The sequence below is a fragment of the Sparus aurata genome, chromosome 20 (assembly GCF_900880675.1).
Source record: "Sparus aurata chromosome 20, fSpaAur1.1, whole genome shotgun sequence".
NCBI classification, from domain to species: Eukaryota; Metazoa; Chordata; class Actinopteri; order Spariformes; family Sparidae; genus Sparus; species Sparus aurata.
In genome coordinates this window covers 176781-191087 of record NC_044206.1, presented here as the reverse complement: position 1 = coordinate 191087, position 14307 = coordinate 176781, and the positions used below count along the sequence as shown (strand labels likewise).

General features: G+C 41.1%; 1 protein-coding gene across 14 annotated transcripts in view; it reads left to right on the top strand.

Moving 5' to 3' along the window:
* LOC115570877 (RNA binding protein fox-1 homolog 3-like) overlaps positions 1-14307 on the top strand; it is a 1044539-nt gene that overhangs the window by 897292 nt on the left and 132940 nt on the right. For all 14 annotated transcript variants that reach the window (XM_030399653.1, XM_030399654.1, XM_030399661.1 and 11 more), the window contains one exon: positions 7014-7259. In XM_030399653.1, coding sequence (XP_030255513.1) covers positions 7014-7259 — 246 coding nt within the window. The remainder of the gene's footprint in view (positions 1-7013; positions 7260-14307) is intronic.

Below are 14307 nucleotides of genomic sequence, written 5' to 3'. Positions count from 1 at the left end.
TGTTCGTAGCTGTGTTCTTACATTGATGAAAGCCGTAGCAGCAATATATATGCCATTGTTTTGCGGGCCTTGGATGGAGAAATGCCACGTATAAATAGGGTGGGAGGTTACTAATTGATGGCATGTTTCCAATTTACTTGATTTATCTTAAACCATTGGCACATTTAATTTATTTTAGAATTTAAATTATTTGTAAATGACCAAAAATATGAAATAAATAAATAAATGAATAAATATGACAGAATTATCACTGTAATATTGCATTTTATTGAACTTCACAAGAGAAGAAAACACAACCATGCCAACATTTCGGCACTGAAATGTGCGTAAGAGTACTCCTGAGTGTTCGGAGGATTTGTTCTTGCCTAAGAAAAAATCCTAGATAAGAAAAAATTCATGAATGCCACAATCTTCGTAAAATCTTCTTAAGTGGGACTTAAGAACAAATTTGTTCGTAAGAACGGTTCATGAATGAGGCCCATTAACTGCTTTAGTTATGACATGCTGTGAGAGTCCAATGACTCATGCTGTGAAATGTGTGTGTTTATTGTCATTAATGTGGGTAGTGGAGTGGTTAGGAAATGTGGATGTGTTTGCCTGCCTTCAGTTATTTTTCCTCTCAGTTTAGTGGGACTTAATGTGGCAGTTAGTTGGTGTCCCTGTTCTGAAGGCCTACCCAGCCAAAAGTATTGGTCTGATTGCTATCGGAGGAACACTGTTGCAGACAACACAAATGTTCCTACAAGCTTATATTTATTAAATAGGTGGTGTAAACATTGTAGGAATGAGAGGGATTTGAATATAAGGTGTGTATAAGGAATTTTTGGATCACCTCTGCACACAGTCCTCCACTCTGGCTGTCAAAATTCTGCCCCATACACAACAATGTAAAAATCTGAAATGGTTGAAAAATTGTAAATGTTTGAAGCCTGACAGCGCTAAAATGTGTGATATGAAATATATAATATGAAAAAGTTGAATTGATAATGTATGAAGAGTTTGAAAATGCGTAGGTTTGAAGTGAGCTCTAATTGACTTCAATTATAACTAAGATATGACTAAACTTCAAAAAAAGTTGAATATTTTGAAACTCTTTCATGGTATTTGAAAGATGAATGATATCTTTTGAAGTTTGAATGGAGTTTTTAAGTCTGGAAAATGCTTGAAAAAGTGTGAAAAGAGTAAAAGTGAAAATTTTGTCCACCTGCTTGAATGGGGAAAAAATGTCTGGAAAAACTTTAAATATCTCTTAAATGACAAATGTAATAGTGCAGCTATTAATATCGTCAGATACTGAAGCTTTCAGATGGTGTCCGACCCAACCTACAATCCTAAAGCGTCAGTATCTGACGAGTTGGGAAACCCAAAGCGTCAGTTTTACCATCTTACAAACAGGAGCTTTAATATTTCAAAAATAATAATTATATAAATAAATAATTAGCAGGAACATTGGGAGAGAAAGATAGAGGGAAAAATATGTTCTGGTTGATTGTGTAATGCAAGTGTGTGTGTGTGTGTGTTTGTGTGGGTGTGCGTGTGTGTGTGTGTGTGTGTGTATCTGAGGATACTAATATAGGATAATAATAATCATGGTCAGTGATAATAATAATCGTGGTCAGTGATGTGCGGTGAGGTTTGTGGCTGGTGAGGCACTGACTCATTCAGAATCAGATTTACAAATATATGAACACAACAGAGTAGTTTATTCACCATTTGACAGCAAGGGCTGGCATAATTTGTGGCAACGGCAGCTAGTAGTGGCACTTCCTGCTTCCTGCCTTCTGCTCCAGTTGACACCGGCAACTGCTGCTGTTATTGGCATTTGTTTTTATTTTTATTTTATAAAACAGTCGTCAGTGTTGCATTTGACTCGCTGGCAGTAGCATTTCCATTACCTGATTTCTACATTAATTTGGTTTTCTTAATTAATCTCTCAACATCCTTCTCAACTGCTGCCGCTGTGTGACCTGCCGCGGCAGTTGCCGTAGTCTACCTCACGGACACAAACACACGCACACACATACACATGCACAGCAGGAAGTCAGTGGTTCCATTGAAAGTCCAGATTGAAAGTCCAGTTTAGAAAATTGTTTGAGCTTCGATATAAAATTCTCCATTGTAAAACCAGGCGGGGTTAGAGGGGAAAAAAATTATCACTGTGCTTGACTCGCTCGTAACCAAGGACTCTAAGATTGTTGCTAGCTCGCTTTCACTTACTTGGCAGCTGCGTAGTAGAATAAGAATGTCTGGGCTCACGAGTGCCTCCTACCTTGAGCCAAGATAACTGCCTGCCTCACCCAGTGCCTCTTCACTGCCGTTGTAAGATCGCTGAGCACACGAAACAGGTTACATACATATATCATATACATCAGCTAAACTATGGAAAGTCAAGGGGGGCATATATTAAAAATGTTGGCAGAGCACAGTTTGTGAGGGATTGCGCAATCCAAGGTGAGCCTGAGCTTGCTGCTGCCTCACCGTGCGTCTCTTCCCCTTATTTGAACGGAAATGCGAAAATTCAGTGATTTTTAATAAAAAAGCAATATAAATTGTTTAAGTTAAATAAGTTTATAGTTCACACTATTTGATAAATATAACCATTTCATTTATTTGTTTATTATATATTTTATTTTTTCCATAATGACAGATGAGGCTCTGCCTCCCCTGCCTCTCCTGACTGCAGGTCACTGATCATGGTGTATGTGTAATGATGTGTGTTATGTGTATAGTTTGATATTGTATAAGTTATAAATATGTGTTAGTGGTCATGGATAAGATGTTTTCATTGATTTGTATCCATATATTGTGGTTTGTTGTTGGCTATGAATGTTGGTTATTTTGATTTTAGATTTGATTATGGATTTCAATTGTTGGTAATGGAGGAACTGATCTCTCCCAGCCCCATACTTCTGGATTAGTGTGTTAAGATATGATTTTTATTTTTAATTTTGAATAGCTGATTGAGGAAAGTGATTCCCTTTTGTAGCCATGATGACAATTAAATGGGGGTGTAGCTGGAAGTCCCCATTATACCTAATCAGGGTCTATCTACTGAACATGATACCACTGATGACTTGTGTGCTTGTCACCAGGCAGAGTGGAGGCGATATTGATATTCTTGTAGTAGCACTGTTTCTTGATTAGTTGTGGTAGGAAGGAGAGATCTGCAAGGGAAGGGGTTTTACACTTTTACAGTTACAGTTTTCATTTTAACTGTTGCACTCGGTAATCTGGTCCAGCATCTGAAATCATCTTCTATGTTTTTCAGCAGAGGGGTGTATTTACGTTGAATAGTTCTGACAGCCTAGAGGGAATACTGATGCCTGAATATTTGATATTGCCAGGGTTAAGTGGGCAGGTTAGACCTTGTGCTGCAGAACCAAATTGTAGATTTAAGAAATACATTATTTATGTCTTGTGGGTTGTGAATGGTGATACCAGTAGATTATTGATTGGTTACTTGCTTTTTATTGTATGAGTTGTAGTAGATTATCCAGAAATTTCTTGATTTATTACTGTACTGAAAGTTTTCATATTTGACCTGTTGGAGGGGGAACTGTCTTTTTGTGTATATTTCAAATTGGGTTTTAAATTGGGTTATTTCATTTTGTATTTGTTCACTTGGGGTATTAGTATATTATGATATTATTTTTCCTTTAATAACAGTTATTCCTGTTTCCAAAATGTGATGGTTAAGTGTCTGGAGGGATGTTCATTTCCAGAAAGGATGCCCGCTTTCTTTAGATTAGTGAACTGAAATCTGGATCTTCTAAGAGTAATGTATTGAAGTGCCATCTGCCGTGAGACTTGATATGTACTTGAGTTCTAATTGATAAGGAAGCTGGAGCGTGATCACTGATCATGACTAGATAGATTATGTTTTTTGGATGTGTTGGGTGAATGAGTTGCTTACAAGAAATAAATAAATTCTGGAAGAAGATTGGATGCTCACTTTGAAAGCAAGGTGTTGAGCTCAGTTGTACACAGGAAAGTGACATAGTCGTGTCAAGTATTCAAGTGGTTATGTGAAGAATGGAAAAAGATGAAGTTCCAAACTTGCCTGATCTTTCCAATCTCTGCATTAAAATGGGTGACATTATTGAGCTGTCTGTTTCAGAAAGTAAAAAAAAAGACACGCAGCAATCTGGGCCCGTATTCACAAAGACTTTTATCTTAACGTTAGGAGTACTCCTAAGTTGGACTGAAAGTTTTTATGTAGGAGTCGTTTCTTAAAAGTAATTCACAAAGCCGCTGAGACCTACTTTTAGTTATGACAACAGTGAACTCCTAAACTAGAAGTAACTCTCTGTTGCTATGGATGACGTCATTTTATAAGGACGCACTTACAAGCGGTGACAACGGTGATTGGCTGTTGAGTGACAGGGCAGCCCATTGAAAAGTCATTTAGGCTACACCATGCATGAAGTGAAGATAAGGAAGTTGCCTACAAGCCCATGACAAAGCCTATCAAAAGATATTGGATAAAGAAATGTGTTTATGATGAGAATTAAGTGCCCCCCCCCCCCCAAAAAAAAAACCAAAAAAAAAAAAAAACGCTTCGGACAAAAATGACAAATTAGAAGATTGCGATGAAAAACGTGAATTGCAAATAAAAGCGGCATTTGCTCGAAAAGCTGCGTCAAACCATTCGTCATTAAAATGTGGGAATCGTGTGTTGATCCGGGCCATTTCACAACAATGTCCAGTATATTGTAACATGCGTCAAAGACAATTTGTGTATAGATGGAATGCAACTTTTTCCCCTCTCCCTCTCACTTTTTCCAATTGACAAAAGCCCTATTCGCATGGGACTAGTATTACCTGGGGACCTCCAGTAATTTGTAATAATTGCGGAGGTCATCTGTGATCTTAATCCCGTGTGAATCTGCCTGGTCCGTAATTTGTAAAGTAAAAATTTCACCACAGATGACCTATCATATTTCACCAAACACAGAGGTCATTAGTGGTGTCAACAATAATCAATTTGGCTATGCATCGCAATGCGGGGCATGCACGATTCAGCATCGATGCGGCAATGTGCCATAATCGATTATGTCACTGTTTATTTTCTGGCCTTGAGTGGACAATAAAGTTGTGAAGTTTCAATTACTTCTGGGGGCATTTCCGGAGCAACGTTGCAATGACATGCGCAGCCTGTAGCTACATGCTAAGCGGCAGCACTAGCTAGCATAACAACAGTAGCCTCTTTCACACTGCCGTTTGTATGCGGGGATCCTGTGTGAACGGATAATCCGGAGGCGCGGAGCGGGGGCGTGTCGGTCGTGCAGTCTGTTAACTGCACAGGTCCTTCACTAAACTAAATACAGAGAAATGTCCCACAAAGTAACGTTACAGGACCGAACAAAAGTAACGTAGTAACTATAACTGTCTTTACCAACTTATATGAGGAAAACAAATACCACAGCTGTACGTGGAGAAGCGTCTGTCCTCCTGTCCTTCCTCCGCCTGTCCTCCCGACTCTTCCTCACATTTTTGCTCAAAAAACAGCGTCTGTCACCGGCAAAAAACTTTAACTCACTGAGTGTTTGTGACGAAAATAAATCACTGCGACTGTCAGCCCTCCGGACCGAGACTTCAGGGAACTTTCCTCCAGAAAACAGCCTCCGTCCCCACGAGTGACAGACTCAGACAATGTCCTGTTTACTGATTGTGATTATGTATAATTATGCAATTTAACGCGAAAAACTTAACCTCGTCACTTTCCAGGATGTTTGGTGGGTCAGGATCTCAATCACTACACATTATAACAGCATCTATATGATTATAAACTGTCCGCGGGTTTGGATTAACAGAGGGGAACACCTGGGGAAACAGGAGAGTGATAATACACACATAGCAGCCAATAAAATCTGTTGTTCAATATCTGACTGCTTGTATTGCCTCATGACTGATGAAAAGTTTGCCTTGTTGTGTGCAGTAGAATTTTGATGCATCGCAATGCATCGTAGAATCGAATTGATACCTGGTGAATCGTAATCGAATCGAATTGTGAGGGCAGTGCCAATGCACACCCCTAGAGGTCATATTAGTCCTGTGCGAATCGGCATCTCTGTGATTTGGGGTCGTTTTTTGTGTTTTCTAAACCTTTTTTCTGCATTTTTCCCGGTCGAGAATTATGGAGGCTGCGTTTGGAATTATAAATAAAAGTTTTGACAGCATTTTGGGTGCAAATTCAGGAGGCTCATCAGAAGAGCGAAATGTCGAAAGATGATTAGATGGATTACATGCATGGCAGCATGCAGTAAGAAACATTTTTTCCATCTTTCAACAGGCTCACCAGTTATTATATTAAAAATATCCATATCTAACAGTTGTGCTGCTCCAGTAAAGGCTCCAGTGCAATCGCCCCAGGGGATAATGTCAGTAAATTCGAGTTAAAACACAGACTTTGCTTATCCTGTGCGAATGCGCCGCACGAAACACGGACGTGGTGGGATCATTTCTAAATCAATTGAGGTCCCCAGGTAATACTAGTCCCGTGCGAAGAGCTGCATTTTCCCCGTAGCCAAACACCGGAGTGTTGCCAAACATTTCAACTCTGGCGTTATTGGATTGTTTCAGTTGATTGGGAACGTTATTGCGTCCCTCACCAACTCAACCACAACTTCAATCCCTTCACGGTCCATCCGACATCGTTTTAATAATTCCCTGTCACTTAGCGTCTTCAAAACATTCGGCTGTGACCAGGTCTTAGCGAGTTAGGAGTCCTCTGGACTACTTCTAAGGTCTCCCAGACTTAGGTGCTACTTTTAGGCCTTAAATGTTTTGTGAATGACTCTTATTTTCAAAAATTAGGAGTCCTAAAGTTACGACTGACACGTCCATTATTTTTAGGTGTTGCTCCTAAATTCGGCTGTTAGGAGCTACTTTTGGCCTTAAGATTCTTTGTGAATACGGGCCCTGATCTACATCATGAGAGACCATTACTTACCTATTGGCTTTGCTCTTTTCCTTTCCTATGTCCCTGTCCCTACCTCTACCTATCCACGCAGGGCAACCAAGAGGCCCCAACTCCCCCTGAAGCCATGGCGCAACCCTTTCCACCAGCCCAGTATGCCCCTCCACCACAGAATGGAATCCCAGCTGAGTACGGCACGCCCCACACCCATCCACCAGCCGACTATACGGGATCAAGCACAGTGACCGAGCACACCCTGACGCTGTACACACCGACACACACACAGAGTGAGCAGCCAGGAAATGATAACACCCCTGCCCTCACAGCCAACACAGTAACGGTGAGTCCACAGTTTACACTAACCTCATCTTTAAGATCAATTAATTAATACAAATGTGTGTCTTGTTCCATTTTCTTAAGATAGTTCTGTCTTAAGACTCTAGAACAAGACACGTATGTAATAAATCCTAATATGTTGTGTAATCATGGGGAGGCTGCTTCTCCATTAACTACAGAACTGCATTCAGTTCTTACACTAGACCTTTTTTTTAAGTTGGCCATTAATGAGACAGAAACCTTACCGGACATATGTTTTCAATAGCCATTAAGCCATAATTTAAACAACATTTACAACAACACAAAAACACAAATGGTGCAGCACATTTTGTCTGTTCAGTCCACTTTTTTATGCCTCGATGGTGTGTGTGGTGCCCCTCTGAAAGCAAGGCTGTGTGCACAAGTTGCCTGGTCCAAGTGAGAGACATTAATGAGAGGTGCTCTGCAAAAAAGAGCATGTTGTGAGAGAGGAGCACATGCCAGGAAAACAATGGTTTTGCTGTAGATGTGTTTCTGGAAAAGCATGCATCTCTGTGTGATCAGTCGCAAACATCTTTAGTGTTTTTGTCTGTTGTCATATATTCCATTTCATGAGGAGCAAGAGCTTGACACTTTTCTGTGGTCTGTTGGCTTCGGCTGCAGTGCTGTTGCACTATTGCAACAGCACTGATGTCTGCTTCGCCACTGACATTTCAAAGTCAAGTTGATTGCTGTCAAGCCATAGCACATGGCTGTTTAACCCCCTTTTATTTCAGGCAGAAGCACTTGGATGAAGTGCTTGTGTGGTGAGAGAAACAAATGCGATATTTTTTTATCTGCTTCACTTGTGATACCAGCAAATCCTGGAATGTACTTGCTTATGTAAACCCTGTTGCTACCAACCTTTACCTTTACCTTTAGTCCTGGTTGGACCTTTGTTCATGCCACAGCCTGAATCTGCCATCATGGTGATGCAGAGGTTAACAAGATTCACAGACCAAACCCTCATCAGTCCACTGCAAACACCAATAGTGGCACCCTGCACAGTCATTTGAAGTTATAATAATGTGCAACACAATTTGGTCACCAAATAGTACATGTTTTAATTTCTTTGTTGTGCTTTTGCTGTTGATTTTTGTGATGCTGACTTTCAGTTGAATAATGCCAAGAATATTTGAATGATGTGGAATAATTTAAGGTTTATTGGAAAGCTAACGTCAAACTGAATTAGTGGCTTTAATCTGTTGTTCGCATCTGAAGAGTAAGAAGGTCAAAATAGTGGGTGAGAATGAAGGATTCAAAATATATTGTAGGCTGGGAGCTAACCTGCATTGTTGGCTTGAATTTGTACTGAGAAGTCACTGAAGGAGTAACAGAGTGTGTGAGTCAAATACCTTTAAAGGGACTGAAGAGTTTAATACATTTCATAATGTATAAATTGTGGGAAAATGAATAGTTGAATGGAATTTCTGTATAAAGAAAAAATGAGCAGATGATAGTTAAGTTTAAGATAAAATGCAGGAAAAGTGGTAAAGAAATAAGCAGCTATATGTGTGTGTGTAAAAGTGGTAAAGAAATAAGCAACTATATGTGTGTGTGTTTGCTCGTGTGTCGGCATACATGCAGATTTTTTACTTTCTTGGTACTAGTGTGTTCAAATGTGTTTTAATGTGCACATTTGGTGAATCTGTCTCAGATCCCCAGTTTGAATCAAAGGTTGCCATACTGATGGTAACTAAAGTCCCATTCACACTGCCCTTTTAAGCACAGATATCCCATCTCGCCATCTGTGTGAAAGTTACAGAGGCAGAATTGGGGTACAGTTTAGTTCTGATCCTCCAGCGAGGCAGTAACAGAGCCGCAACAGAGGCAAGATGGCGTCTGTATGAATGGAAATACCGGCAGCACCAGACAGGGGTGTGTTGACCTGATGGCGTTCACAGTCTGACAACTAGACAGATCATTCACTCATCAAATAAAAGAGAAATGTCCCACACTTCAACCCACAAAGTAACGTCACAGATCCAAACAACAGTAATGTGGTAGCAGGTCATGTATTCAGCATCTTTTATAAGGGAAAAAATACGTCAGACTTCTGCCAGAAAAAACAACGTCTGTCCCCGGTAGCGAGAGCCAGGCAGCTGTTGTAATTACTGTCTCTGGCACCTCTAAAGAAAAAAAATCGCTGACTGAGACTTCAGCGAACAGTGAATAAAACAGCATCCCTCCTCGTGAGTGAGCGCTAGAGAGGGTCTGCTGTTTACGGATGTTGGTAATGTAATGCCATTTAGAGCAAAAACACGTAACTTTGAAATCCTGACCCAACGTGCATCTAGAAAAAATGACAATCACAACACTCTATCGCAGCATCCATATAGTTTCCAAACAGATTCATCAATTTACAAGAGGAAACTTGGGGAAACACATTAAGAAAAAACACTCAGATCGCAACCTCATGATGTCACACCTCTTTTTGTTCCACAATGCCGGCATGCTGTATGAAATGACACACTGGAGTGGCGTTATGTCAGCACTGCTTGGTTCAGTGTAAACAAACAATAGCAGCATAACAGCAAGCTTATGTTGCTGCGGTAATCTGAGAGAAACAGGCTTAAGTTATTCATGGTAACTTTGACTGAGAAAGTTGAGCTAGTGGAGTATTTAAGAAAAGTGGATGTGTTTACATGCCTCCAGATCTTTTTCCTATTAGTAAAATGGGAGCCAATGCATCAGTTTGTTGGCATTCCTGTCACCACTAAGGCTACCAAGCCAAAAGTGTTGATCCAATTTTGTTCAGGAGGCACATGGTTGTGACCACCACAAATTTTTCCTCAAAAGTGATGTTTAAATTTATGTAGGCAAAGTGGACACTGTGGTTGTGAGAGCAAGTTGAAGAGAGTATTGTATATAAAGTATATATAGTGTAAAAGCATGAAACGTGGTAGAGTGATACAGGTTCATTTCACCATTAATGCACTGCATTTGAGGAATAGACATCACTGCTACCTAACCAGTCCTGGAAAATGTCTCCAAGTTTGTTAAGAAGGCACAGCCATCACAACACTCTGAATGTAAGGAACGGCAGACAGGAAAATTCCTAATTACAGACATGGCAAAGCAACTCACTTACAACAACATAGCACATCTGGACAAGAGAAGAGAGAGCTCACCTAATCAGAGAAGGTCCCATCACGGCAACAGAGTCAGCCATCAGAAATAACAAGTTGGCAGACACAGAAGCAGAACAGCTACATTTGAAGGTATCGGCTGCTCTTGCTAATGCAAAAGCACTCCCCTCCAACCTCACTAGTGAGGAAAAGGCCAAAGCATCACTCCAAAGAGACAGAACATCTCCATCTTGCCGTTAGATAAAGGGAGATGCCCTGTGGTGTTAAACACACCGGACTACCGCACCAAAGTCACTATCTGCTTAGTGATACTAACACACATGAGACACTGAGGTGAGATTTTACCAGTAGGTTATACAATATCGGAAAAAAAAATGGAAAAGGACAAAGTCATTGACATAAGATTGTCCATCCATCCATCCATTGTCAACCGCTTATCCGGAGTCGGGTCGCGGAGGCAGCAGCTTCAGCAGCGAGCCCCAGACTTCCCTTTCCCCAGCCACATCAGCTAACTCTGACTGGGGAGTCCCCAGGCGCTCCCAGGCCAGAGAGGAGATGTAATCCCTCCACCTGGTCATGGGTCTACCCCTAGGTCTCCTCCCAGTTGGACGTGCCAGGAACACCACCCTAGGAAGGCGCCCTGGTGGCATCCTCATTAGATGCCCGAACCACCTCAACTGGCTCCTTTCCACGCAGAGGAGCAGTGGCTCTACTCCGAGTCCCTCCCGGATGATGAGCTTCTCACCCTATCTCTAAGGGAAACCCCAGCCACCCTGCGGAGAAAACCCATTTCGGCCGCTTGTACGTGCGATCTCGTTCTTTCGGTCATGGCCCATCTCTCATTAACCATAGGTAAGGGTAGGGACGAAGATTGGCCGGTAGATTAAGTACCTCTAGGTTTTGTTCACAGAAGATTGTATTACTGTCTATACCGTGGATAAGCAATCCCGTCTATGGACTCCCAAAGATATACAAGGAGGGAGTATCACTAAAATCCATCAGCAGCAGCATCAGCTCAGTTAACTATAACATACCCAAGGACTTAGCTAGTATACTAGCTGGTCAGCTAGCCACCACATCAAAAACTCACAGGATTTAAGCAACAAGGCACGAGAAATGACACTGGACTTAGTTGAAACTATGTTCCCTATTATGTCACCTCGCTTTTTACATACATTCCCACCCAAGAAGAGGTAAAGATGGTGAAGAAACACCTGCTACAGCACTCTCTCCAGCAGAACCAACTTCGCCCCAGACCACATTTGTGCCTTACTGGACCTCTGTCTGATGACCACCTAGTTCCAGTTCAGTGAAGGTTTCTACAGACAGAAGCATGGCTGTACCATTGTTACAATTTAAGGGGGAAACTATATGAGGACCCAAATGCAGACAACGCACAGGAGGCAGGATTTGGGGAACAAAAAGCAAGCTTTAAAGGTGACATATTATGCTCATTTCTGCCTCCTGACATTGTTCCCTGATGTCTAAATGAAATGTTAGTAACATGCTCAGGCTACGGCTGAGTTTGTGGGAGTAATGGCTGCCGGACAACAGACTGCGGTGGAACCGTACATGTTCGAGCCGGAGTCCGACCCAGAACAACAAGAGGCTCCAGAGGAAAGTCAGCAGCCAAGAATGAACATGGATGTTTCTCAGTGGTTAGTAGTTAAAGGGATATTCCGGTGTAAATTTAATCCATGGTCTAACACACCGTGAAATTTTGTTAGACTCCTTCTCGAGAAATCAAGGTTGCAGACTGCTAGCTAGCGTAGTTTTAGCATCCTCAGAAACGACCACGCGACAACAACACATTGCAGTAAATGGGTCCAAATATAAAACCGCCATCAAAAAGTCACAAATAATGCTCAGAACAGCACCAAACTTCAGCAACATTAGAAATAGGGACCCAGCACATACTTCGAGGCATCAAACAGTTGGGGGTCTGCAAACTTGATCTCTCGAGAGGGAGTCTAACACAGTTTCACGGTGTGTTAGACCATGGATTAAACTTACACCGGAATATCCCTTTAAGTTTGTTACCTCGACATTACTTTTATGTTACTGCAGACTAACGAAAGTTTTACAGGCTTACTGGCCGTCTGCCCCGCGTTGTTACAAATAACAGCCCCCTTCTCCTGCCTCGAGTGTTTACATCATAAAGCTCAGCCAAACCTTGGCTGGTGTTAACTGCTGTTCAGTTGCATCAACGCGGATGCAAATTAGCACTTGCCCATACTAGAAAAAAGCACAACCCCATATTATTTATTTTAATTTACCTATGTAGCCAGGTAAGTCAGTTGAGAACCTGCTCTTATTTGCAGTGACGACCTGTAATTAGTGCCAGCAATTTTCAACAACTGTAGTTTTCAGTAAGCCATAGTTGCCTCCCATCACCTCTCTACCAGCAGAATTGTTTTTGAACCGGTTCCAACAGTATATAAACTTTAAATAAATATTACAAAAGAAACAACGCGACATGATTGATTAGCTATGTAATTTCCAATGAATAATACAAATTCTGTTTAAAAACAGGTGTTCCTGTGGCAATTGTGAACTAATGCCTACAGAACCTGAGAATATCTGCTGTATGGAAATGTGGAAGTGTGAACACAGGGCAAACATGGTTGCCATTTTTCAGTCTCTCCTTTCCTTTAGCTATTGTCACTCACTTACCTTTCATAATTTCTAGGTTACACGAAGACTGCAGCAGCTTCCTGAGCCACCATCATGCATGGTGTACCATCCTGGCCTGGAACCTGTCTGCCTGAATGTATCTGCACTGCAGAATGCACTGAACATTTATCGGGCAGACTATGGACCTTTTTGTCTGAGGGGAATAGTGCAGAAAGCTTTTAGTCCCATAAATACTATTCATTTATTGCAAAAGTGTTATGATGAAAAGTACATAACTGATTCCTCTATCTTACATTGCTTATAGTTTATCTTTACTATTTTTTTACTTGGTAGCATTAAATACATATCAAACAATGAAAACACACAGAACAGTTGGTAAAGATGTTTTATTGCAAGAAACATTTGTAGACATGCAAAATAAATATCTGAAGTGGAACAGTTGAACTTGCCAGTTGCCAAGGATGTGAACATTCAGTGCTGAGTTTACATTGAATTGTGTCCAGCCAATATAGCCTACAGAAGCTTTGTAAGTTGGGGCTTTCTGGGGTGGATAGTGAGAGTTGTGCTGCCTGTCTGCGTGGTGCTGAGAATTCAAGCAGAGTTCCCTGATGCAGAAGGACAGTATGTTGGGTTCAGACCTGTCCTTGGTTGAACCTTGACACGCAACTGGCTATAACGTCCAGGTTATTGGGTCTTTCATTCTGAGCCGAGAGGTCTTCAGGGATTGTAAATTTCAGCACCTCGTTCACATATGGGGAAGGGTCCTGGAAAACCTCATTGAAGATCAGGTCCAACAGTGCATCAATGTAGTCTGCAGTGCAATAAACAAAAATTAATGTTTACAAGAAAATTGCACTAGAACCAAAAAGCCTTGTGCTGCAGTGTTGTAAAGTGTCTCTTCTTATTTCTCCTAATTTATACATTCTCCTTATTATTATTTGAAAACCATCTAAAAAGAATTCTGATTTTATTAGTTTGTGTTTATTTTCAACCTTTTGTGTTATGCCTGTGTGTCCATGTTTATTGTAATTTGTGGGGTTCAAATAAAAGATTGTAAAACTTACGGAATGTTGGCTCTGCTTTCACAGGCTTTGCAGTATATTCTCCGCGTTTAGATTTGGGGAAGTTGACTCTGTACAGCAGCACTCCACTTGTAGATGTTGCCTGTGGTCGGCCAGTATTTTCATTGAAATGCAGGGCAGCCAGGTAGCATCTTGGGTGGAAAATAGTACTTTAAAAGTCATGGCAAGCACACTAAACTATAATTAACTAAACAGATAGTGATGTTTCATTCACCTGCATAATATTCCA